Genomic DNA, 25491 nt, shown 5'->3' on the forward strand with positions numbered 1-25491 from the left:
AGCACCGCGTCCGGCAGCGGGCTGGACCTGCCCGGCACCATCCAGGACATCATCGGCGCCGTTGGCGGCGGCCTGGGCGGCGGCGAGGGCGGCGAGGGCGAGGGCGGCGAGGGCGGCGACGTGGCGGCGGGCCTGACCGGCAGCCTGGCCGACATCGTGCAGCAGGTGCTGGGCAGCATCACGGGCGAGGGCGGCGAGGGCGGCGGCGAGGACGGCGATGGCGGCGATGGCGGCGGCACCACCCCCGGTGACCTCATCAACAGCATCGTGGGCGCACTGACCGGCGGCGCCGACAGCCCGCTGGCCGGCCAGGATGTGTCCAGCCTGGTGCCGGTGCTGGGGGCCATCCTGCAAGACCCAGATGCGGTCGCCTCCCTGCCCGGCCTGCTGAGCGGCGTGCTGGGCGGCGGCGGCGGCGGCGAGGAGGGCGACGGCCAGGCTGGCGGTCTGGACCTGGCGGGGCTGGGCCCCATCCTGTCGGCAGTCACGGGCAACGAGCAGGCCTCTGCCGCGCTGCCAGACGTGCTGGGCCTGCTGGGCAGCCTGGGGCTGGGCGGCCTGGGCGGCGACTCGGGCAACTGAGCGATTCGTGGCCTGCGCCGTGACCGACCGATGCGCTTATTCACCTGCACATTTCCACAGCCGACTTCAAAATTTTGGGCCTGCGATTTTCTATGGCTCCCTTTGCATGCTCGCCATCCCAAAGATCTGTCCCGTGATCCGTTCAAATAACCCCATGCGCTGTGCAAGCTCTGCAACACAGACCTTGCCGGAAGGATGCACGACAGGTTGCGCAGCATGATGCAGGATGGTGTGGAACCCACCAGCAGGGCTGAAAGGGCATGGCAGTACCCCTCACCCTCCAACATGTTGCGGCGCCGGCGCCAGCAGGATAGGGGGGCAAATTTTGGGGCAGGTTTTGGACATCGTAACATTATTCAAGACTAATTCATTCAAGCACATTGTTGCACAGCCAGCCGCTTCAAGGCGCGCCGAAACTCACGCCCCTCGGACAAAACACTCGCTGGGCACTGCTCCCTCCCACCCCTCTCACGGCGCGCTACTGCACCCTGGAAGGTGTGCTGGCATCCAGGGAGCTGGGAGGATGCCGCCAGACGCCTCTGGCCACTGCATGGCTGTGTGCATCTGCCGAAAAAGCACCCTGGCCAACCCCAAACGGCTCTAACTGAGGACCCTCCAGCTGCAGGCGGCACCCCAGGGGCTCATGACCGCGGCGCAGGAGGGCCGATCGCAGCAGAGGGCGGAATACCTGCCGCACCGGCCGCCCCACAGCGGCGGCCGCCAGGTCCCGGACAGCCCTGCCCGGGCCTCCACCCCTGCCCCCATGGACGACTACGCAGCTGACAACAGCAGCAACCGGGGCCACTCCCTGCCCAGGCAGCGCAGCTTCAGCATCCATGCCGACGGCAGCGCCCACGGAGGACGGCGCTATGTGGGCGCAGGCTGCTCCCGCGAAGGCAGCACCCATGGTGGGCTGCGCTTTGTGTGCACAGGCTCCCGTGAGGGCAGCGCCCATGGAGGGCGGCGCCATGTGGGGGCAGGCTCCCGTGAGGGCAGCACCCATGGCGGGTGGCGCTTCTTTGAGTCAGCCTCGCGGGACGAGCAGTGGGCGCAGGCTCGGGCAGAAGAGTATGCTCTGGAGCAGCACAGCCTGCAGGACGACGCACACCCGGCTCGCCTGCCTGGCGGCAGCGGCCGGGGCGCCACGGCGGGGCAGGCGGCGCTGCGGCTGGCAGGCGAGGGCCCCGCGGGGCACCACGCTGTATGGGTGACGGAGGATGGCAGCGCCAAGGGTGGTGTGCAGCCTCCGGCGCTGCCCAGCAGTACCGGCGGCGGCGGCTTCAGCGGCATCAGCGGCGGCGGCGGCGGCGGCGGCAAGGGTCATGGTTTTGGCAGCGCTGTGGTGCAGATAGAGGAGCCAAAGGAGCGAGACATGTTTGAGTGGGGCGCCTACTTTGGCTCCCTGCCCAAAAAGCTCAAAGGCGAGGCGGGGAGGAGGGGCTGCCGCGCCATGCCACTCGCCACGCGCTGCTCCTCACGCCGCAGCCCGCCCCGCCCTGCCCTTGCTGCAGGCGGCCTGGACACGCGGCTGCCCATCCCGCCCCTGCGCGACGTCTTCTGGAGCTGGCTGGGGGCTTTCCTGGGTGGGTGGACACTAGCCGCTGCTGCCCTGCTTCCCCGCCGGCCAGCTCCGGTGGCGGCGATCCGGCAATTGTGTGGCATGCCTGCCCGCCAACGCGACACCCGCTGCCACCTGCCCCACCGCCTGCGCGCAACCCGCCCGCAGGCATCCTGGCCATCAGCGCCATGAACCAGTGGGTGACCCCGGAGATCGACATCGTGTTTGTGGTGGGCAGCTTTGGGGCCTCGGGTGAGCCAGCCACGCCGTGGGCAAGGGAGCAGGGGCGGCCTGGGCCATGCTGGCTGCGTGCCAGCACATGCTGGCCCGTGCACCTGCCTGCCTTCCGCCTCGCTTCTGTTGACGTGTCAATCACATGACTCTTCATTGCCCGCTGTGCCTGCCCTGCTCCCGTGCCCCTCTCGCCCTGCAGCGGTGCTCGTGTTTGCGCTTCTGGAGTCCAAGATGAGCCAGCCCCGCAACTTTCTGGGCGGGCAGATGCTGTCTGCCCTGGTGGGCATCACCACGCGCGTGGTCATCCACCAGGTGTGGATTGCCGGCCCGGTGGGCATGTCGCTGGCGCTGGTGGCCATGCAGCTGACCGCCACCACACACCCGCCAGGTGACGCACACAGGGGCGGGGGGCCAGGGGTGGCGTGCAGGCATGTGGTGACACACAACGTTGCGGGGTGTGGGTTGCGTCCAGCCGCACGCATGCTCCGATGCACACTCCCAGCCCTTGCTGCTCTCGGGCTCCACCCCTCTCCTCCTGCACGCCTGTGCAGGTGGCGCCACCGCCCTCATCGCCTGCACGCTGCCCACGCTGCCCAAGTGGCATGGTAGGTTGCGCCGCGGCTTGCCAGGTCTGTGCCTGCTCAACTCCCTTTCTACCCACCCGCTCAGCGCTGCCGCCTCTTCCGGGCTGCAGGTTACAGCTACCTGGTCACCATAGGCGTGTCCTCCATCATCATGCAGCTCATTGCACTGGTGGTGAACAACATTGACCCGCGGCGGCGCTACCCCACGTATTACTGGTGACTACCCCTCCTGCTTCTGCCGACCAATGGGATTGCCACTCTGATGCCTAACTCCTCCTGCTATGTTCAGCACCGCCCTCCAGTTGTTGCATGTCCACAAGTTTTACCCTCTGTTAGCTGAGAGTAACAATACCGCAGCAATCTCTTGCAATCAAATCACGCGTGAACACATATAAACTGCATTCCATCGAGTCACCGTGCCCAGCCAAGCTGGTCCTGCGCCCCGCGCTGCCGCGTCCTCCGGGCTGCCGCCAGTCGGGCCATCTACAGGCCCACATGGTAGCTGCGGCCGCCGGGGTTGTGGATGGGGGAGGCCAGCGGCTGCGTCACCGCCCACTCGTACCACACCTTGTGCTGGCCGGCGCACCGCCACATGTGCACCTCCATGCGCGCACCTGCAAGGGGGCAGCGGTCTGGGCACGGGGTGTTTCGGCAAGGGGGCAAGCAGCTGGCACCTGGCTGGTGCCCGCAGCCCACAGGCCAGGCCCCTACACATCGATGCATCCGGTGCCCCTGAGGCAGCCACCCTCAGCCCAGCTCAGTCCAGACCTCCCGCCTGCGTCCGCCGGGGCGCGCCGCCCCAAGCTCTCACCCTGGGGCACGTAGAAGGGTGTGCGCACGGGGAAGTAGATTGGGAACCAGGAGAACATGTTGGGGGTGTGGGTGGGCGGGTGGATGGACAGGTGCACGTCCTTGTACAGCCGGGCGTCAAAGTAGCCGGCAAAGCCGTGGCATACTGCGGGGAAGCGGCATGAGGGGAGCGTGGCCGGGGTGTCAGCTGGGCAGCCGGGGCAGGCAGGGGGAGGATGGCGACGCCATGACGGCAGGCAGACGAGCGGGCGGCAGCAGCGGCAGGTGGCAGCAGGCAAGCCGGAGGAGGCAGGAGGCCACGGCCGCAGCTTGCCTGTGCCGCCCGGTGGGGTGCAGTCAAACTGCAGGCGGATGCTGCGCGTGTTGTCGATGCTGTGCGAGCGGTTGGGGTGCTCAAAGGTGAACACCTCCTGCGGCGGAGGGGGCGGGGAGGGGCAGGGCGGGGCGCTTGCTACGGGAGCCACAGATGGCGCAGCAAGAAGAAGGACACCGGGAGGCACTGGCGACACCGACATGCTCAGCAGCCTGACGAGCCCCCACCCCTCCTGCCGCACCTGCGTGGGCGCCAGCGGGCAGAACTTGAACAGCTTCACCACAAAGGCCGTCTCAAAGTGCTCCACATCGTCGTACGCCTGTGCTGGGCGGGGGCGTGAGGACAGCGTGGGTGGATGGGGTGGGTGGGCAGGCGGGGTGGGTGGGAAAACGCAGATCATGACACCACCACCACTCCACCACTCCACCCCACTCTCCCCCATGCCCAAACCAGCCCGCCCATGCACCCCCCGCGCCACCCACCCTGACGTCGTTCCACAGCTTGTGCGAGGTGATGGGCTGCAGGTAGGAGGTGTAGGCCTGCGGGATGGACACGCCGTCGGGCCTGAGGAAGCGCTGCGCGCCGTCCAGGCACTCGGGCGACAGCTCGTTGTCGCCGAAGGAGCCCAGCAGCTCGCTGCGGGGGTCGGGGGACGGGGATGGGAGGTGGAAACAGGGCGCAGATGGATGAGCTGCTTGGCTATGGGCCCAAGGGTCCAGGTGCCTCTCCCTCCTGCACCTGCTCACATCCCAGCTGCACCTGCTCACCCCCACCCCCCGCTCCGACACACACGCACACACACACACAACGCCAGCGCCACCACACACATACAGGTGCTGCTCGCGCCCACCTGACCAGGATGTCTGCCTGCTCGGGCGCCTCCCACTCGCGCATGTCGGCGGGCACGATGGTGACGGTGCCCTGCCACCCATCCGCCACCACCCGGTTCTGCAGTGTCACCACGGCGTTGGGGTTCTTCTCCACAGCAAACACCCTGGGGACAGCGGGGAAGGAGGAGGGAGCATATGTGTGTGTGGGTGTGTGGTGGTGGGGCGCGGCCACCCAAAGTGGCAGGAGTTTGGCGGCACCTGGCTGCGCTGCAAACGCGTCACGGGGCTGGACCCGGAGCCACACCTGAGCTTGCGCCGCGCGCGCACGGACGCCCGCAGCGACGCCGCCACCAGCGGCCCCCGCCCCGCCCCCACCACCATCAGTACTGTGGTGCGGCTCTCCGCCTCCTCCTGCGCAGCAGCCACCCCAGGGCAGCTAGCGGTCAGCAGCAGGAACAGCACTGGAAGAGGGGCGGACGCGAGCCTAGCAGACGAAGGTGCCGAGGAGGCACTGTCTGCCTGCGCCCGCTCGGCTCCCGCCCCTGCCAGCATCTCCCGCAGCGCCCCACCTCTGGCACGCGGTCCAGCAGGCAGCGGTACACAGCTTCCTCGTAGGTGCTGTACTTCATGCCGTCCCGCTCAAACGTCTCGTACGTCTGGCTCTCCAAATTGTCCTGCAGCGGCTGCAGCGGGGACTGCAGGCAGCGGGGAAGGCAGGGCAGCAGGGCCGAGGCGGCAGGTCGGTGCGGCAGCAAGCAGAGCACGGGCATGCAGGGAGGCAGTGGCTGCTGCCCGCTGCCCCATCAGCTGCCCCCCGACTTCCCAGCAGGTACCGCACCTGCAGGTAGTCGCGGTACCCCATCTCCACCATCTCCTGCTCGCTGGTGGCCTCAATCTTCCTGCACCCAGCCAACACCCCATCTCAAGCGCCACTGGGCACCACCACCACCTCGAGCACACACACCGCACCACCACACGTACCCCTCCCAAACAGTACAACCCATACACCTGAATATGTACGACAGATACTCCCAGTACACGCGCAGCGAGTCCTGCTGCACCGCCGCCGCCGCCGCCACCTCGCCGCCGGGCCCCACCGCCGCCGCGTTGCCCGCGGGCGGCGCGGGCGGCGCGTGCTGCGCCGCGCCCGACAGCACCACCTGCACCCCCCGCCTGAAGCACTCGCCCAGGAACTCCTGGTGGCGCTTGGAGAGGGCGGGGTAGCCGCGCTTGTTGGTCTGGAAGATGGATGTCGGGACCAGCACCGCCCTGCAGGGCAGGAGGCAGGGGCCACAGCAAACGGAGGGGGTTGGCGCCAAGGCCGCACCAGGCAGGGGCAGCAGCGGGGGGCCCGCTCGGCAAGGACCGCCAGCCAGTGGCAGCGGTGCGGCGGCGGCAAGGGCAGGCGGGGTGCGGCAGCGTGGGGCCTGGCCGGGCGTGCTCTCACTTGAGGGGCTCGCCCCGCCACCGCAGCAGGCTGCCCTCCGACGGCAGGTCTGCGCCCAGCTCCAGCACCACCCCCAGCCGCGTGTTGTGGTGGCACAGGAAGCGCAGCTGGTTCCACCACTCCCAGGGGTCGCCCGCAAGGCTGCTGCCACTGCTGCCGCCGAGGCCGCCGGCGTCGCCGTCGGAGCCGGCGGCTGCCGCGGGCGCGGCGGCGGGGATGCGCAGCCAGAGCGCCATGCTGGCCAGGCTGCCGAGCGCCTGGTTGAGCAGGCGCGCGTAGTTGGCTGCGGCCAGCGGCTGCGGCGGCGGCGGCAGCGCCACGGCCTGCAGCGACAGGTGCGCCGCCCAGGCTAGCTCCTGCTGCAGCGCCGCGCGCGAGTCGCGGGCCAGCGCGGGGCTGGCAGAGTCGCAGTCGATCCAGGGGCTGACCTTGCCCACCACCTGACCGCTCCACTGGCCCGAGGTGAGCAGCAGGTCGGAGCGGGTGAAGGGGGGCTGGAAGGTGCCGCGCGGCAGCGCGCTGGGGGCGGGGCGGCGGTACCGGGGGTGCACCAGCGGCGCCATCACAAAGTCAAAGCCGCACTGCAGCGCGCTCTGCGGGCGCAGCGCAAGGCGGGGGCGCGGGGAGGGGCGGGAGGAGAGGCGTGGGGAAGTTCTTGGGTGGGGGCAGGAGCGGGTGGATGCCCCCAAGAGGGCAGCAGCTTGCAGAGGGCGCAGCGATGCAGCTGCACCAGCACACGTTGCACGCGGCGAGGCGGTCGTCGCGCGGCACGGCACGCCGCTGCGCGCACCTCGAGCGTCTGCACAATGTCGCAGCTGAAGGGCACATCCAGCCCAGCATACTTGGCATCCCCAAAGTCGGTGCGCTTGCCCAGCCCCATGGCTGGCAAACGTGGCCCTGTCGGCGGGGCAGACATTTTCAGAGGTCGGTGGCGGCGGCGGCAGGGCAGCCGGCGGCGGCGGCATGGGCGGCGCGCTCTGGCTCAATTGGGCGGCGATGCAGACATCGTCGCTCTGCTGCAGACATCATCGCTGTGCAGACCACCAGGCCTGCATCGCCGGCTCAACCTGATGGCATGCGCCCGCACCTGAGTCGGCACTGACTGCTGAGGGGGTGGGACTGCCGCGACGTGCTGTGCTCGGCGAGGGAAGATGCGCGGCGATCGGGGAGGTGTGGCATTATGCACGAGGAAGTGTCCAGCTTGGCGGCGCCGGTAGGCGCTGGAGTAGAGGCACCGATTCCTGATGCCCACAATTTATGTTTGCTGATTGGGCAAATAATCTCGATGATGAGCATCACCTCAACAACCATTGAGATCTCCGCTAGAGTCCTGTGCAGAGCGCGGCGGGCGGCGGCGGCAGCGGCGGGGGCGGCAGCCAGCTGGCAGAAGTTTGATCAAGCGCAAATCGGCTGGGCTGCCGCTGCTGACCTCTATTCCCCGTGCAGCTTCTCTCTGTGGCCCGACTTGGCTCTAGCCAGGCGGGCCAACAGCGTGCCTTTTCAGACCATTGGGGTGCCGACGACCAGAAGTCGGGACAAAGCCCCCTTGGACCTCCTCCCTCGCTGCGGCTTGATCCACATCCACACGCGTGCCTGCCAAATGCAATCGCAGTCGGTTGTAGGACGAGCAAGTCTCTAAAGGTCCGCATTGGCATGGGCGCCCCACCGCTGTCGGGCTCATTTGGCAGCACCTGCCTGTGCTGTGGCTCTGCTGCACTTTACCCGATTGGGTGACGGGTGCCACGCCGCTGGGTGCGGGTAGCGTGCCCACCCGCATCCCCCCTTTTGGACTGCACCTTGACTGCCTGCGCGCCGCCTCTTCTATGCCGCAGCAGCTTCCTGGGCAACTGTGGGGATTGCCCGACAAGGCGCGCCACTGCCGTGCAGGTCTACCAGTGAACTAGCGGTGGCGGCGGCGACGGCGGAGTTGCCAGCTCACCATGCCGCTGGCTGAGGAGCAGCCCTACAGCGACTCAGAGGCGAGTCAGACGGAGGAGGAGGAGGAGGAAGAGGAGGAGGAGAGCGAGGAGGACGACGAGGCGCCCAGCAGCGGGAGCCGCTCGCAGCGGCGCAGCAGGCGGCGGCGCCAGTCGGGCGGCGGACGTGGCTCCAAGTCCTCCTGGATGCCTCATGAGGATGAGCTGCTCACCAGGCAAGCCCGGGGAGGGAGGTGGACGCAGGGGAGCAGGTGCTTGCAGCCCCGCACGGTGCAGCGCCCAGCTGTGCTGCCTGGTGGTGCACTGGTCAACCTCCCCGCCGCAACCGCCGCCGCCTGCACCCACCGCCGCCGCTGCCGCCCCCCAACCGGCCCCGCCCCCCCCGCAGGCTGGTGCGCGACCACGGCCAGAGCAACTGGTCCCTCATCGCCAAGCACTTTTCGGGGCGCATCGGCAAGCAGTGCCGCGAGCGGTGGCACAACCAGCTGCGCCCCGACATCCGCCGCGAGGCGTGGGAGGGCGGCGAGGAACGGCTGCTGATCGAGGCGCACAAGCGCATCGGCAACAAGTGGGCCGACATCGCCAAGCTGATCCCGGGCAGGACGGAGAATGCGGTCAAGAACCACTGGAACGCCACGCTGCGGCGCAAGGATGCGGGGCGCGGCGGCAACACGCTGCTCAAGGAGTACATGAAGGCGATCGGGGTGGGGGTGGGGCGCAGGGCGGCGGCCAAGCGCCGCGCCACGCAGCCCGCCTCGGAGGAGAGCGAGGGCGGGGAGGAGGGCGGGGAGGGCGGCGGCGCGGCGGCCCAGGCGGCGGGTGCCGGCCGGCGGCCGCGCGGCGGGCGGCAACAGCGGGCGAGGGTGTCTGCGCCGGCGGCGCTGGAGGGCCACACCACGCCCCACGCCGCGGGCCTTGCCGCTCTGCTGGGCGGCGGCGGCGTGCAGCCGGCGGGCGGCGAGGCGCTGGGCATGCAGCAGCAGCTTCAGCACTTCCCGGAGCTGGCCCTGGGGCCCCACCAGGCCGTGCTGCCCATCCTGGGGGGGAGCGCGCCCGGCTCGGGCATGGCCGCCGTCAGCGCCGGCACGCGGCGCCGCTCCTTGGAAGCCACACACCTGGTGTTCAGCCCTGTGGGCGTGGCCCCCGCCGCCGCCGCCGCCGGCGGCAGCATTGTCAAGGTGGGTGGCCGTGAGGAGGCGGGCAGGGCGGGGCGCTTGGGCGCTGGGGGTGGCTCCAGCTCAGTGCACCGCCCAGGGGAGGCCGCCGTGAACGCCAGGCAGCATTGCCCTGCCCTCCACGCCACTGCCTCCTGTGCACGCTGCCCGCTGCCGGCCCACGCGAGCCCCCACCGGCCCCTGCAGGACGCGGCGGTGTCTGCCCTCAGCAAGGAATTCGACCTCATGCTGCACAAGTGCCAGCGGCGGCGGCCCCACAGCGGCGGCGGCGGCGGCCGCGGCCCGCCCTCCACCCCGGAGCTGGACACAATCATGGACTGGCTGACGGCAGTCAATGGCCCAGCCCAGGGATGCTCGCCCTCCACCGCCGCCGCTGGCACCGGCAAGCAGCTCGTGAGTGGCGGGTGGCTGGGCTGGGGCGGGCCTGGGAGCCACCAACAGAGGCGGAGCAGCCTGCATGGCTTCAGCAGTCGACCCGTCCTCCTCTTGCCCCCACAACTCACCTCCTGCATCGCGTGTGCCGCCGTGCAGGCCCTGCCACGCACCGCCAGCGCGGCAGCGGTGGCGGGGGTGGCGGGGGAGGCGTCGCTGAGCGGCTTCAAGACCCCAGACATCCCCATGCTGGGGGTGGCGCTCTTCTCGCCCCACACCCAGGTCGGCACCTGTGCTGGCCCTGGCGCCTGGGCCCTCACCTTGGGCCCTGCCCTCTGCTGCCCAGCAGCGATGCACACGCTTTGTGGCGCCACCCCCTCCCTTCCCGCCTTCACCCTCACAGCTTGCGCCGTGCCCCCCGCCGCGCCTGCAGTCCCAGCTGGACTTCAGCAGCAGCCTGGGCGGCGACCTGCTGCTGGGTGTGGGGCAGGACCCGCTGGGCATCGGCATCCTGTCGCCCAACCTCATGGCCCAGCAGCCGCCGCCGCCGCCGCAGCAGCAGCAGCAGCGGGAGCAGCAGCGGGAGCAGCAGGAGGGGCTACGCCCCGGCAGCGGCAGTGGGACCAGCAGCGCCAAGCCGGCGCAGCTACTGGCAGACCCTGCGCCGCCCGCCGCCGCCACCTCCACCCGCCTCTCCTCCGCCACCCACTCAAGCCAGGGCGCACCGGGCAGCGGCAGCGTGGCCAGACGCAACCGCCGCAGCGACGTGGGCGACAGCGCCTTCCTGCCCTCCCCAGCCGGCATGCCAGCCCCGTTCCAGTCGCCAGACGAGCGGCGGCAGGCGGGCCTCGCGGCCAGCCAGCAGCAGCATCGGCGGCACCAGAAGCGGCCCTCGCTCTTCTCCTCTGGCGGCGGCGCCTTCAGCCCCCAGCTGCTCAGCCCGCTGGCCGAGGCGGTCGGGCTGGGTGCCGGCGGCAGCGGCGCTGCGGCGGCGGCAGCGGCGGCTGTTGCGGGCAGGAACCTGATCACGGTGCAGGCAGGGAGGCTGGAGAGCCTGGACAAATACCTGGCACAGGTGAGCAGGGGCCCGCCACTTGCCCACCTCTTCCACAGATGGGCGCAAGCCAGCGAGTGCACAGCCAACATGGGGTGCTGTGTGCTGCCCTGCCCGCCTCCTGGCCTTCACCCACCCCCGCTCCCTCCACAAACCCTCCCCCTGCCCACGCCCCGTCCCCCTGCAGCTGCGCAGCGCAGGCCAGGAGGTGGCCACCTACAGCGGCTGTGTGCCGGGGCTGTGCGTGGAGCGAGCGGTGCCGGCGGTGCCCGAGGCCGCGGCGGGGCTGCGGGCGCGGCTGACCGAGGTGGCTGCGGGCTTCTGCGCCAGCATACGCGCGCAGAGCAGGCGGGAGTGCCTGGGCGACATGCTGGTGGCGCTGCGGCTGGGCCCGCTGGGGCCTGGGGAGGCGGGGCTGGTGGTGGCGGTGGCCGCCGCGCGCTGGCACCCCGCGGTGGCGGCGGTGCAGCAGGCTGTCACACACCTGCGCAGCATCGAGCTGCAGTGAAGCTTGGCAGCTCCTCGTGACTGGCGACGCTCACGACTCGTTTGAACGAAAACGAATGTTACAAGCAATTCTGCCAGAGAGGAGTGCAGTTCAAGGTTGAACATCATGGCATGGTGATGGGGAACAGAACAAAACTCGGGGCTGGAAGCAGGTTGCCAGCAGGGAGTCAGAAAGGAAAAGAGGGTCTACCGGGATAGATGGATGGATTGCGTTAGTAGTAAGCGGTTCGGGGGCGTGCGTTGGGCGTCGGGGGCTGGGCATGTAGCGGCAAGGAGTTGACGATTGCACAGCCTTCAGGGGGCTACGGCAGCGACGGGGTGGTCGTACATATGAGGTACAGCGATACAGGCTGAGGGGACAGCGAACAACAAGACAGCAAACCCAAACAAGGACATTGTTTGGGATGCGCAGTGTACAACCGAGTGGCGAGTGTACAACAGAGGGCGGCAGCGCTGGCGGCGGCTGCGGAATGGGACGACAGGGCTAAGGGAAAACATAGGGGTGGAGAAGGAACGGGGAGGGACAAGTGCGGGCTGGAGGAAAGGCCAAGCCTAACAGTATCATCACATCACTTGACTGACTTGGCGCCGCGCAGAAAGGAGGCGCGGCGCCGAGTCACAAGGCTATCAGCTATCAATCATGGGCACGCAAGCTGCCTGGCACGCAAGCTGTGAAGCGGGCGGCGACGATGCGGGGTCACCATGGCACACGACACTGCGGCAGCAGCAGCTCCAACCCTATATGGCGACAACCGAGGCGAGGCAGCGCCGCACCGGCACGGCTGCGCAGTGGCGGTCGCAGCTGGAGGGGCGCAACCGCCGGCGGGCTGCTGGCCTGCTCACTGGCTTGCTCACTGGCGGGGCCGGTAGTAGCCGCGCCGCTCCTTGTACCCTTTGTCGCTGGTGCCGGAGAGGTAGGTGGAGGAGGTTAGGTGCGTGCGCAGCACCTCTGTGTTCTCCTGCTCAATGTACCTGCGCGCCAGGGCGTGGGAAGTGGCCGCGTTGGATGCGCCGCGCCGGCGGCGCGCGGCCTGGGGCATGCGCCGCGTGCCCTGCGCCGCGGCTGCCTGCGCGCTGCCCAACCAGCGTCCACGCCTGGCTGCTGCGCCCCAGCCGGTGCCTCTGCCGGCCCCCACTCACTTGGGCATCTCCACCAGCGTGTGCGCCATGTCTGAGCGGATCTGTATCACGCGGTGCGCCAAGTTGGCGGGGTCGATGGTGTGGTCCACGCCCGTGCTGGGCTCGCGCACCACCACCGACGGCGCCTTGAACAGGCCCAGCAGGAACTGCGGCGGCAGGGGCGGGGGCAGGCAGGCAGGCAGCGAGGTGAGGCTCCGCAGCAACAGCAGCTGGGGCAGACGACACGCGGGAAGACGACACGCGGACCAGGGTGCTGGCGAGAGGCTGCCGGCGAGCCCCGCCCACCTTGTTCCCGTCTGAGGGTGGGTGCTCGCTGCAATAGTTGTTGAACCACTGCGGGGCGGGGAGCAGGCAACAGGCAGGGACGGATGAGCAGCCTGGTATCTATGAGCAGCTGTTTCCCAGCGTGAGGCACCCTACCGCTAGCGGCAGAGTTGTGAAAGGCAGCAAGCACAGCGGCGCACGGGCGGCTACCTGCGCCTTGAACAGGTCCAGCTCTTGCAGCTGCACCAACAGTCGCTGTGTGGCCTTTGCCGTCAGCACCTTGAGCAGCACCTGCGTGTCAGCATAGGGCGGCCATAGGGCATAGAAGGTGAACGGGTGGGTGGCCGGGTGGAGGCCCAGCCTGGACGCAACAGCCCATCCGCCAACCCCCAGGCGCCCCGCCTGCTCCGCATGGTGCCGGCGTGACAAGCAGCACTCCATGCCCCACACCCAGCAGCTGAACAGCATGATTCTGGCACGCTGCGCGGCTGGCGCGCCCCGGCGCGCCGCGACTGGTGGCTCACATGCGCCGTGTCCCGGTCAAACTGCGACCAGTTCCACGAGTCATCATCGTGGGAATCGTAATTGCTGCGGTCTGCCCTGCAAGCCCCACCAAATTTGAAAAGTGTTGGAGATGTGTTGGAGGATGGCGGGGGTTACGCGCCCCGCGGCGCCGGCGGGGCGGGGCCTGGCTCGGCTCGCAACGACCCTCTCAATCACAGCCTCCCAGCAGCGGCGCCCACCACTTGTTCAGCTCGTTGGCTTGCACCACCAGGCGGCCCGCACTCCTGATCACCCCGCGCCGCGGCTGCGCTGCAAGGCAACCACGCAGACCAAAGAACTGCTGCCCAGCATGCCGCACGGTGGGGTGCTGGGGGCTGCGGGAGGCTGCCAGCGTCCCGCTGGAGGAGGGAGCTGTCGAGGGCATACTTAGGGCAGGGGGTGTGCGCAAAAGATGACACCGGAGGGGTTCAGTGAACAGGAGGAACTGGTTGTGTGACGTGTGTAGGGTCTGAGAAGCCTGGCCGTGATCTTGGTGGGGCCTGGAAAGGCGCCAAGGCCAAGTCTCGGAAACACGCATGCTTGAGGCTACTATCGTTCCGGAGCTTGGTAAGGGGTTCCAAGCATCGAGAAAACGGGCGTCTGGGGACCACCGCTGTCCGCCTTGGACCCCAACCTGCACTGCCCAACCACCCTCCCTGCGCGCGCTTCACGGCCCGCTGGATGCGGGGGGCATGCCGATGGACGATGCCGACACTCCCGAGCGGCCAGCGCCTCCCACGCCCACAGCGGTGCGCGGCCCCGCCTGCGCTCCGCCCCGCCCCCCGCCGGCGCCATTTGACTCGGCCATTGACCATCGCCCCAGCCCTCCCAAACTCCCACCACACCCTCGCAGGTGCGCCGCTGCGGCGGCGGCTACGAGTGGAGGCGCAGCGAGCGGTTTACAGACCAGCTCCAGCTGTGCGCCGCGTACGACACATACTCGGCGCTCCCCAGGCCCGCCGAGGCGCACACCGCCACGGATGTGGCGGTGCTGGCAGAAATTCTGAAGGCAGCCGAGGCGGAGTTGGATGCCGCCGGGACCCAGGGCGTACCGCAGCAGGTGATGCACAGGCGGCGCAGGGCAGCGTGCCTGTCGCCGCTGCCCCTGCCTAGCCCTGGCCTCCCACGTCGTGGCAGCTCACGGCCCCCCGCTCGCATTCCTCGCCTCCCACTCCCGCACCGCAGGCCACTCTGTCCCAGGTGCTGCGGGCATACCAGCGGGTGCTGCAGGGCGCGGGGCTGGAGCCTCAGAGCGACACACGCTTCTACCGCATCCTGCTGCGCCTGGGCCTGGACCGGGAGGAGCCCGACTGGTGGGGGCGGCTCTACCGCGAAATCAGCAGCAACTGCAGGTGGGTGGGCGGGCACGCTCCTGCAAGCCTGCAGCACGTGCTGGCCGCCCTTACAGGGCGGAAAAAAAACCCTCGCCACGCCTGCTCCGAGTCGCCGCGTCCCGTGCAGGCGGTATTCGGCGCCGCCGGTGCAGCAGCAAACGTTGATGAACGTGCTGCTTCGGTGCCGTATGGGCAGCTCGCTGGCAGACCAGGAGAACTGTTGCGACGTCAGCGCGATCGGAGGGTGGGCTCAGCATTTAGTCCAGGCCAGCAGGCCAGCCAGCGCCACAGCTGCCGCCCAGCCCTGGCAACCCTGGCATGGTGGCCAGCCCTGGCAACCCTCGCGTGCCGGCCCGGAGCTTGATGAGCCTGGGGCAGCGGCGCATGCACACGGTGGTGTGGCTGGCCTAGATGGGATCTTGCATTGCAACCAGCCGCTGGGCCCTCAGGGAGAGCAGCCCAGCGCGGCAGGTGCCGCTAGTGCTGCTGCCGCCGTGGCCCCTGCTGCTGCGGGCTGGGACCAACTGGAATCCGCCAGCTTTATGAGCCTGCCTCCCGGGACTGCTGCCGAGGCCCAGCAGCAGGAAGGGGCTGCTCAGCTGGAGGCGGCACTGCTGGCCTGGCAGCGTCATGCTGGCTGTGCTGCTGCTCCATCTCCCGCTGCCGCTGAGGCCAGCTCAGAGGCCCAGCCAGGATTGCAGGCGGCAGCTCAGGCGTGGCGGCAGGGGAGCGCTGCTGCGGGGCCAGGGTTGCCTGGCAGGGCCAGGGCTTTTAAGGGTAGCGCATCCCCGCCTGTGGAGGATGCGGTGGTCGGTTGGCAGCAGGCAACAGGGCCGTGGCGGCCAGCATCCGCAGGGGCGGCGAGCAGTGTGGCCATGTGTGTGGTTGTGCCGCCGCCACTGGTGCCGCACGAGCATGTGCAGCATGGCTGGGCGGCAGCAGGATCGCCTACCTCAGCTGCCTCCATCTGGGGCAGCCCTCCTTTGCGCGTCATAGGAGTGCCAGCCTGCCCCGCTCCAGGGCAGCACTCACCACAGCCGGATCATCATGAACAGAATGCCAGCCCAATTAGCAGACCCCAGCCAGTCCCCCACAGCGCCAAGTATCCCCCCATCTACTGCACTCCAGCGGCGGCAGGACCCAGCCACACCGGCGCTTCTGACAGCCCCCGGATCCTGGCCTACCTTCAGCCCAGCGCTGCGCCACCGGCCACAGCACCAGTCGTTGCTGCACCAGCACAGGCTCCCCCGCTCATGAGCCCAGGGGTGGAGCAGCAGGTGCTGCGGTGCATGTGGGGCGAGTGGCGCGTCCTGGCTCGCTCTGCGGCCGCAGCGCAGCGTGTGGCAGAGCTGCGCGGCGGCAGCCGTGCCGAGGACTTCCGGCAGGAGCAGCTGCTGCGCCACTGGTTCCGCGCCTGGCGCATCCACAAGCAGGCGGTGGCAGCCGCGGTGATGGGAAGGATGGCCGGCAGCGCGCTGCGCCGTACCTTCTTCACCTGGCGACAGGCGGCAGGGCAAGCGGCCGAACTCGGCCGCCGTGCCTGCCTGCACTACAACCGCAGCAGCCTGCGGGCAATTCTCAAGGTGATGCAGAGCGGCGTAGAGGGCAATGGGCAGGGGCAGAGGAGCCCAGCACATCCAAGGCTGGGGAACAAGATGCCTCAAGCGAGAGCGCTCGCTGCTCAGCCTGCCTGCTGCCCTGCTTGCAGGTGTGGCGGCTGGCTGCCTCCCACAGGAGAGCAAAGGGCATCAAGTGCCTGGCAGCTGTGGCCCACTGGCAGGGGCACACGGCAAGCACACGGCTCGTAGCATGGCGTGGCCTGGCGGAGCGGGCAACCGCCAAGCAGGAAGCGGCAAGAGGGCAACACCGGCGGCGGTGCAGGTGCGGCTGCTGCTGCTTGAGGCCGGTACTGTTGCAACTCGGTTTGCATGCCACCTGTGCGTGTGAAGCAAGTACAACGTATCTTGGCCATGCTCACATGCAGGCGCGCAGTCTTGAGGAATTGGCGGCAGCAGTCCCGGCGCCAGGCCCTGCTGGCTCGGTGTGGTGCCGCCCTGGCAGCAAAGACCACCAGCACTGTGCTCAGGGTGCACCTGCGAGCCTGGCGCGCCGCCACACGGCACCGATGCGATGGGCGGGACAAGATGCAGCGGTGCCTTGCAAAGATGATGAACCGGCAGGTCAGCCGCAGCTTCAGCCGATGGCGCGAGCTGGTGATGAAGTGGCAGGCAGCTCGCTGGTGTGCTGCTCGTCTGGCCCACCGCCTGCTGGCAGCCGCATGGCAGCACTGGCGCACCAGGGTGGCTGAGTGGGGCGCCAAGCGGGCCCGCCTGGAGCGTTGCATCATCCTGCTGAGGTGAGCAGCCTTGAAAGCAATGTTGTGCCTGATGGGATGTCTGCACCCTGAGGGCTGCCCTATTGGGCGCCACACAGAGCTCCCCTTGGCGTCTTGGTTCGCAGGCATGGAGTGCTTGCACGAGCTTGGCGGGCCTGGCAGCACGCCGTGGCCCAGCGCCGACGCAAGGCTGCCCGCCTGCACATCGTGCTGCAGCACTGGAGCGCCGCCCATGCTGCCGCTGCATTCCGGGGATGGAGGCAGGCGGTGGGCAGAGCTCAGGTGCTGCGCAGCAAGGCTGGGGTGGTCCTGGCACGCTGGCAGCACCTGCAGCTGGCCTCGGCGCTGGCGGCATGGAGGGAGGCGCATGCATTGCGCCTGGGAAAGGTGCACGTGTTGCAGGCGTGTGTGGCGCGGCTGCGGCACGGCGCTGCTGTGCGGGCGCTGGGCGCCTGGCGAGCAGCCGTGGCCAGGAGGGCGCAGCTGCACTCTGTGGGCGACCGCACAATCCGCCGGCTGGCACACCTGTCGCTGGCGAGGGGCCTCAGCCAGGTGGGTGGGCTGGACCTTCTGGCAGTGTGAGCACCTCGGCTGCCAAGAGCCACCACGCCTCTCTCTGCTTGCTGCCCTGGCCTGGCTGCCACCCATGCTCACAGCCCTTGCGTGCAGTGGAGAGCTTATGCGGCATTCAAGACTGCCCGCCGTGCCACAGTCGAAGCCTTCCAGCCTCGACGGCAGGCCCGCATGGCCCGGGAGAGCCTGGCTGCCTGGCAGGCGGCTGCGGCAGAGGAGGCCAGCATTCGTGCCGTGGCGACGCGCCTTTGCCATGGCACCGCCATCCGTGCCCTTCAGCACTGGCATGTGAGTGGGGAGCATGGCACGCAGACAGGCCGGGAGGCAGGGATTGGGGCTGCTGCCTCTCAAACGGCTAGCTGACACCCCAAACTGCCTCCTGCCTCCTTCCCTGCCTCGCCAGATCACCACCCAAGAGCGAGCCCGCCTGCGTGCCTGCATGGGGCAGGTGGCAGCCCGAATGGCGCACCACACCGCCGCCAAGGCGCTGTCACGCTGGCGCAGCTGGCTGGCACAGCGTCGCCACAAGGCCGGGAGGCTGCAGCTTGCCGTGGCCGCCTGGCGCAGCTGCCAGCTGCGTGCCGCTTTGGGCGGCTGGCGGCAGCGGGTGGAGCTCCGGCATCAGCAGATGCTCCGGCTGCAGCACGCTGTGCGGTCCCTGCTTGGCTTCCGGCTGCTTGCGGCGTGGCGGGGCTGGCAGCGCTTTGTGCAGGCAAGGCGTGTTGCAGCATCCAAGCTGCTGCTGGCTGTTCAGCTATGGCAGCGCAGCCACCTGCTCAAGGCTTTCAGGAGGTGGCAGGCGCGTCATGCTGCTTGGAGGGAGCGCAGCCAGAAGCTGAGCCTGGCAATGGCACGGTGGCATGCTGCCAGCCTGAGCGCTGCCTGGCAGGCGTGGGCCTCGTTTGTGGCAGCACGCCGTGCTGGCAAAGCGCAGCTGGCGGCTGCGGCTGGCAGGCTGCTCAACGTGCGTGCAGCAGCAGCCTTTGCTGCCTGGCGTTCCTTTGCAAGCACAAGGAGGGAGGTGGGGGCCAAACTACAGGCGGCTGTTGGTTACTGGTACAATACGCATCTGGCAGCAGCATTCAGAGGGTGGCAGCAGCGCACCTGGGCTCGGCAAGACAGCAGGGCCAAGCTCGGAAATGCTCTGGCTCACCTTACAAACAGGAGCCTGACAGCAGCTTTCAGCACATGGCGCCTGGCTGCCGAGCACAGGTCCAGCACACGTGGTAAGCTGGAGGGCTGTGTCGCCAGGCTGAGGAGCAGGACGCTGTGGGCCGGCTTCAACACCTGGCGGCTGGCGGCGGCTGCGCAGCAGGCGCGGGTGGCCAAGCTGCTGGTGGCAGCCAAGCGCTGGCACCAGCCGTTGCTGTCCAGTGCCTTTGTTGCCTGGGTGGAGCACATCAGGACCAGGAAGGCAGCAGCAGGCCAGCTAGAGACGGCTATCGGGCATTGGCTGCTCACAGCGCTAGGTTCGGCATTCAACACCTGGCGCTACCAGGTACGTGCAGGGTTGGCGGCACACCTGGGCAGCACCTGGATCTCGCTGTGCTTAGATACAGGCATGAATGGTACAGGTATGGAAGGTCAGAGCTGTGCACAAGGCGGCGGTGTTCTTCCAGAGCCATGCCACTGTGAAGGCATTCCAGGTGGGGAGGTCGCTGAGTGGATTTGTCTTGGGGTGACTCTTGAATCGGTTTCCCTGCCTTCCCATGCGTCTGTCACCCACTGCTGTGTTGCTGTGCAGACCTGGCGGGCACACTGTGCACGGCAGAAGGAGCTTGGGCACGTGCTGCAGGTGGTGGTGGCGCGCTGGTGCAGCAGGCAGATGGCGGCTGCATTCGCTGGTGAGCAAAGGACCCGCCAGACCCGACCTGCCGCTTGTCGGGCAGAACGCATGCGCCTGCACCGGACATATCACTCAGGTGTGCATGCCGCTGAAAGGTGCCTTCCTTGCTTCTCCATGCTACAGCCTGGCGAGAGGCCACGCAGCGCCGCACGCACCAGCGGCGAGTGGTGGAGGCAGCCCTGGGGCGCCTACGCCGCCGCGAGCTTTGCCTGGCCTTTGCGCGCTTCCGGGAGGGCGTGTCGGAGCAGCGGCAGAGGGGCCACCAGCTCATGCGGGCTGTGGACCTGTGGAGGGGCGCAGCCCAGCGTGCGGCCTGGGACTGCTGGCGCCAAGCCCTGCACCTCCAGCGGGTCAAGAAGCAGCAGCTAGGGGCGGCGGTGGCTCTGTGGCAGCACGCCATGCTCCACGGCGCCTGGGCCACCTGGCTGGCACACTGCGAATTCCGGCGGCACGCCAGGGCGGTGGTGCTGCGGTTCATGCATCAGAGCACGGCACGGGCATTCGCGTCCTGGCGTGCCTTCTGCACCTGGCGGGCCCAGCTTGCCACCCGCCAGGCAGTGGCTGTGCAGCGCTGGCAGAGCCGAGCGCTGGCGTCTGCATTCTCAGGTGCGCTGACTTGTGGCAGGCTCTAGGGGCTGAGGCTGTGGCTGAGATGGCTGGGTGGCCACTCTGTGGGCTGTCATCCCGTTCAGCCCCGGGGCCCATCAGCTGGCCATGCCTAGGTCTGCCTGCCCCTGCCCATATGCCTGCAGGCTGGAGGGCTGCCCTGGCAGCACGCCAACTGCACCGCCGGCAGCTGGAGGCGGCGGTGGGATGGTGGATGCAGGGCACTCTGTCTCGGGCCTTCCAGCGCTACCGTGGTGCGGTGGCGGAGCAGCAAGCCCTGCGCCGCGCCCTGACCCGCTTCAGGCACGCCGCGCTTTCCAAGGCCTGGTGCAGCTGGCGATGGTTTGTGGCTCGCCGGGCTGAGCGGCGGGGCAGGGTGGAAGCCTGCCTGCTCCGGCTGCTGCACCGGCAGCAGGCGCTGGCCTGGAGTCAGTGGTGCAGCTATGTGCGGCATCGGCGCTACAAGGCTGCTGCCGACGCGTACCACCAGCGCCACCTGCTGACTGCCTCCCTGGCCGCCCTGAGGCGCCCGCTGGAGCTCAAGCCTCGGGCCGAGGCCTGCCTGCGCCGGCTGCTCCACCGGCGGCTTGCGTCGGCGTTTGCCGGGTGGCGCATGAATGTCGCAGCCAGCGCAGAGGTGGCTGCCCGGGCGGACGAGCTCGCGCGTGGCGTGGTGCTGCGCATATGCAACCAGCTGCTGGCCCGCGCCTTTGCCAGCCTGAGGCAGCACGTGCGGCGGAACCAGCGGCTGCGTCAGGTACTGCTCCGCATCCAGCGCCGCCACCTGCTGGCAGCGCTGCGCACCTGGCACTCGGCGGCCGCCACCTCGGCCGAGCGCCGCTTTGCTCTGGAGCAGGTTGCGCAGGCGGAGGGCCGCGGCCGCCCCTCCCCCAAGAAACTGGTGTTTGTGCTGCGGGGACAGCACGAGCTGGCGCTGATGATGCAAGCGCTCAACAGGTGGCGGGCTGTGCTGGCCGGCCAGCGCCTCCACCGCGCCCTCATCCTGCGTGCCTACAAACATCTCTACTACTCGCTGGCCCGCCACTGCTTTGCCACCCTGCGGTGAGGGGCCCTGGCTGTAGCTGCCCCTGGCCAGCAGCTTGCAGCCTGGAAAGTGCAGGCCTGGCGCAGCCTCTTACCCTGCAGCGCTGCTTCCGCCTTGTCTACCCACCATCTGGTGTGCAGGAACCACGCCCAGCGGCGGCGCCAGCTGCGCGCGGCGGTGGCGGCCTTCAGCCACAGCTGCCAGCGGCGGGCGTGGCTGTCGTGGAGGGACCACGCCTGGCGCAGGCAGGCCAAGTCGGCGCGGCTGCAGCAGGCGGCGAGCTTCTGGGCGGGCAACACGGCAGCGCAGGCCTGGTACGGGTGGCGGGCTGTGGCCGCCGCCTGCAGGTGCCACAGGGCATGGAACGATGCGGCAGCGCAGCACTACTGCTGGCAGCTGCAGCGGAGGGCGCTGCTGGCGCTGGTGGTGCGGATGGTGCGCCGGCGGGAGCAGGAGGCGCTTGAGTACCGGGCGGTGGGCCACATGCAGGGCTACAGGTGCGGGGGAACAGCTTGTGCCGCGCCTTGGCTGCCATCTTGACCGTGGTGCAACTGCGACCACGGTTGCTTTCCAGCCAACCTGCGCCAGAGCGCTGCGGGCCGAAAAAACCGTGCCCTGCAGGCTGGCGCTCGCCTTTGGCGCCTGGCGTGGGGCTGCTGAGTATGCTGGCCGGCTGCGCAGGGCGGCACAGCAGGTGGCGGCCAGGACCAGCCTGGGCGCGGCGCAGCGCATCGTCATGCTGTGGAGGTGGTGGGCTGCACGGCAGCGCTACCTGCGCCAGGTGGGTGGGTGGGTAGGCACCCATTCAAGCCTCACATGGCATGCTAGCTGTGCTGGGGGTGCAGCCACTGCCTGGTGGCCTCCCAGGGTGTGCTGTGCCCGCTGGCGCCGCAGGTGGCCCACAGCTTCCACCAGCGACGGCTGTGGTGGAGCATGCGGGCGTGGCGCGAGGCGGCGCGCCTGTCTGTGCGCCTGCGAGCGATCGCCCAGGTGGCACAGAACTGGTGCTTGAGCAGGACATCAGGCCAGGTGTGGGGGAGGGATATTGAACAGGTGGTATGGGACTGTCTCTTCATATTGACTGCAAAGAGTGCAGGCACGCATCAGAACAACATCCCCCTGGCTCCCTCTGCCCTTCCATCCTGCAGGTGTTTGCGGCATGGCGGTTTCAGGCACCGCTGGAGAAGCGCCAGCGTGAGCTGCTGGGGGTGGCAGCCGCACGCCTACACCACCGGGCCCTGCTGTCTGCATGGAACGCCTGGCGGGCGGCAGCGGCTGCCCGCAAGGCGCTCAGGAGCCGAGGGGTTGCTGTGCTGCTGCGCATGAAGCATCTCAGGCTGGCATCCGCCCTGGCGGCATGGCAGGAGGCTACTGTGACAGCCGCCAGCAAGCGGCAGCTGGTGCGACGGGCAGCAGAGCGCTTTGCCGGCAGCGCCCTGCGGAGAGCATTCGAGACATGGCGCACCAGTGCGGCCGAGAGCACCGCCGAGGCGGCCGCCACCAGGCAGCGCCATCGCCTGCTGCTACTCAAGGTATGGGGCAGGACTACGCACCCCCTTCCACGGCAGCAGTGTGGCGTCACTCTGCGTTAAGCGCCATGCAACCCATCCTGTTTTCCAATGCGCTGTGTGTTTGAATGCAGGCATATGCTGGATGGCAGGAGATGGTGCACTGGCGGCACAGCCTGCAGCTCCGAGGCCAGACGACGATCAGGCAGATGATGCATGGAGTGCTGGCACGAGCCTGGCGGGCCTGGCAGCACGCCGTGGCCCAGCGCCGACGCAAGGCTGCCCGCCTGCACATCGTGCTGCAGCACTGGAGCGCCGCCCACGCTGCTGCCGCGTTCCGGGGATGGAGGCAGGCGGTGGGCAGAGCTCAGGTGCTGCGCGGCAAGGCTGGGGTGGTCCTGGCACGCTGGCAGCACGTGCAGCTGGCATCGGTGCTGGCGGCATGGAGGGAGGCGCATGCATTGCACCTGGGAAAGGTGCAGGTGTTGCAGGCGTGTGTGGCGCGGCTGCGCCACGGCGCCGCTGTGCGGGCGCTGGGGGCCTGGCGAGCAGCCGTGGCCAGGAGGGCGCAGCTGCGCTCTGTGGGCGACCGCACAGTCCGTCGGCTGGCACACCTGTCGCTGGCGAGGGGCGTTAGCCAGGTGGGTGGGCTGGACCTGCTGGCAGTGTGAGCACCTCGGCTGCCAAGAGCCACCATACCTCTCTCTGCTTGCTGCCCTGGCCTGGCTGCCACCCATGCTCACAGCCCTTGCGTGCAGTGGAGAGCTTATGCGGCAGCCAAGACTGCCCGCCGTGCCACAGTCGAAGCCTTCCAGCCTCGACGGCAGGCCCGCATGGCCCGGGAGAGCCTGGCTGCCTGGCAGGCGGCTGCGGCAGAGGAGGCCAGCATTTGTGCCGTGGCGACGCGCCTTTGCCATGGCACCGCCATCCGTGCCCTTCAGCACTGGCATGTGAGTGGGGAGCATGGCACGCAGACAGGCCGGGAGGCAGGGATTGGGGCTGCTGCCTCTCAAACGGCTAGCTGACACCCCAAACTGCCTCCTGCCTCCTTCCCTGCCTCGCCAGATCACCACCCAGGAGCGAGCCCGGCTGCGCGCCTGCATGGGGCAGGTGACAGCCCGCATGGCGCACCACACCGCCGCCAAGGCGCTGTCACGCTGGCGCAGCTGGCTGGCACAGCGCCGCCACAAGGCTGGGAGGCTGCAGCTGGCGGTGGCCACCTGGCGCAGCTGCCAGCTGCGTGCCGCTTTGGGCGGCTGGCGGCAGCGGGTGGAGCTCCGGCATCAGCAGATGCTCCAGCTGCTGCATGCTGTGCAGTCCCTGCGCGGCTTCCGGCTGCTTGTGGTGTGGCGGGGCTGGCAGCGCTTTGTGGAGGCAAGGCGTGTGGCGGCATCCAAGCTGCTGCTGGCCGTGCAGCTATGGCAGCGCAGCCACCTGCTCAAGGCTTTCAGGAGGTGGCGGGCGCATCATGCTGCTTGGAGGGAGCGCAGCCAGAAGCTGAGCCTGGCAGTGGCACGGTGGCGGATGGACAGTCTGAGCGATGCCTGGCAGGCGTGGGCTTTGTTTGTGGCAGCACGCCGTGCTGGCAAAGCGCAGCTGGTGGCTGCGGCTGGCAGGCTGAGTGAGAGCCTGCTGGCTCGTTCCTTCACTGCCTACCGCTCTGAGGTGGCCGTCATGGCTGTGAAGCGTGCCATGTTTGCCCGCAAGCAGCAGGCAGTGAGGGAGGCGGTGCACATCGGGGATGCCATCATACGCCAGCGCAGGTGGGGTGGCGCAGCACTGGTGTCTGGGCTGGATGCATGGGCCATGCGTGAGCTGCCCTGCCTTCGGCGATGTGACGCACACACATGATGACTGACGCAGGCGGGAGCTGGTGGCATCGTCATTCGTGGTATGGCAGGCACGTACGCAGGTATCGCAGCGGGTGCAGGAGCGCTTCGCTCAGTGCCTGCAGGGCAGCATGCGCTCTGCCTTCTGCTGCCTGTTAGCCTACCATCGGCACCGGGTGGTCAAGAGGGCGCAGGCAGAGCGCAGCACCCAGCACTATGCTGCTGTGGTGCTGCGCCGAGCGCTGACGTCATGGTCGGCTGTACTGGCGGCAGCTGCTGTGGAGCAGCATCAGAAGGAGGCGGCTGCAGATGCCTTTGCCAGCCACCAGGTGGTGTTGCGAGCCTGTCAGCGCTGGGTTATGTGGATGGCTCTGGGCGAGCTGCGGCGCCAACGGCTGGCAGGCCTGCTCACCAGCCTGGATGGTGCTGGCAGCACACGCCGGGCTCTGCTGGCCCGCTGCTGGCAGCGCTGGCTGGTGGCGGTAGGAGCGGCACACCACCGGGCAGCAAGGGCCGGCCAGATGGCTGCCAGGCGGGACGCAGTGCTGCTTCAGGTACGATAGACGCATCATGATGGAAAGGACTGGGCGTTGCAGGCAGCCACTGAATTATAGCATTGCCCTCACTTTGCTCACCTTGCAACCCTGGACCTGCCTAGGAACTCTTCACTCTGTGGGCTGCCTTCACCCGAGCCATGCAAGCCGATCCCGACCCCGGCTCGCCCTTTGCCTCGCCGCGGGCGCCCGATGCCGACAGCAAGCTGATCTGGAGCGTGGCACTGATGGCGGCGGGCCCGGGAACAGCGGAAAGCAGCAGCGACAGCACCAGCAGCGCCGCCGACGGCAGCGGGGCGATGTCGGGTGCGAGACAGGAGTGCCGGGCCTGGCGGGCTGTCGGTGAGGGTGCAGCAGCGCAGACAGGAAAAGGGGGGGCTGCCCGGTTCAACACTGGGAGCAGGTGGGCTGCAAGGAGCCTGTTCCGATCTGGAGCGTTTGCAGGAGGCAGCCTTGAATGAAACAGACGACAAGCAGCGAGGGGTTGTGTGGGTGTAATGAAGTGCGCTTG

The 25491-nt window shown here is 68.8% G+C and overlaps 5 protein-coding genes across 5 annotated transcripts; 3 read left to right on the forward strand and 2 right to left on the reverse strand.

Moving 5' to 3' along the window:
* Positions 1-1225: 1225 nt before the first annotated feature.
* Positions 1226-3178, forward strand: CHLNCDRAFT_142243 (hypothetical protein; the record flags this gene model as incomplete). The annotated part of the gene is made up of 6 exons (XM_005850072.1): positions 1226-1901; positions 2094-2165; positions 2309-2392; positions 2574-2762; positions 2926-2979; positions 3069-3178. 6 exons carry the CDS (start codon positions 1226-1228, stop codon positions 3176-3178), a joined length of 1185 nt encoding a protein of 394 aa, XP_005850134.1.
* A 263-nt stretch (positions 3179-3441) lies between these two features.
* On the reverse strand, positions 3442-7238 carry CHLNCDRAFT_142244 (hypothetical protein; the record flags this gene model as incomplete). Its single annotated transcript, XM_005850315.1, has 12 exons — positions 3442-3572; positions 3770-3913; positions 3992-4178; positions 4323-4400; positions 4564-4717; positions 4932-5075; positions 5216-5322; positions 5481-5606; positions 5750-5810; positions 5920-6180; positions 6359-6951; positions 7149-7238. The coding sequence occupies 12 exons, from the start codon at positions 7236-7238 to the stop codon at positions 3442-3444; spliced, it is 2076 nt and encodes a 691-aa protein (XP_005850377.1).
* A 1443-nt stretch (positions 7239-8681) lies between these two features.
* On the forward strand, positions 8682-8945 carry CHLNCDRAFT_15266 (hypothetical protein; the record flags this gene model as incomplete). The annotated part of the gene is made up of 1 exon (XM_005850073.1): positions 8682-8945. A coding segment is annotated over one exon (264 nt), but the record flags the coding sequence as incomplete, so codon positions are not given.
* Positions 8946-12254: 3309 nt separating this feature from the next.
* On the reverse strand, positions 12255-13735 carry CHLNCDRAFT_142246 (hypothetical protein; the record flags this gene model as incomplete). The annotated part of the gene is made up of 6 exons (XM_005850316.1): positions 12255-12375; positions 12544-12689; positions 12829-12876; positions 13018-13098; positions 13332-13407; positions 13551-13735. The coding sequence occupies 6 exons, from the start codon at positions 13733-13735 to the stop codon at positions 12255-12257; spliced, it is 657 nt and encodes a 218-aa protein (XP_005850378.1).
* A 2202-nt stretch (positions 13736-15937) lies between these two features.
* On the forward strand, positions 15938-25478 carry CHLNCDRAFT_142248 (hypothetical protein; the record flags this gene model as incomplete). Its single annotated transcript, XM_005850074.1, has 17 exons — positions 15938-16267; positions 16393-16436; positions 18805-19090; positions 19337-19436; positions 19562-20044; positions 20191-21106; positions 21230-21403; positions 21437-21586; positions 21711-21870; positions 21984-22079; positions 22238-22621; positions 22732-23238; positions 23663-24051; positions 24214-24360; positions 24461-24908; positions 25085-25286; positions 25447-25478. 17 exons carry the CDS (start codon positions 15938-15940, stop codon positions 25476-25478), a joined length of 4848 nt encoding a protein of 1615 aa, XP_005850136.1.
* Positions 25479-25491: the final 13 nt, after the last annotated feature.

The sequence above is a fragment of the Chlorella variabilis genome (genome assembly GCF_000147415.1).
Source record: "Chlorella variabilis unplaced genomic scaffold CHLNCscaffold_4, whole genome shotgun sequence".
In the NCBI taxonomy this organism is placed as follows: Eukaryota; Viridiplantae; Chlorophyta; class Trebouxiophyceae; order Chlorellales; family Chlorellaceae; genus Chlorella; species Chlorella variabilis.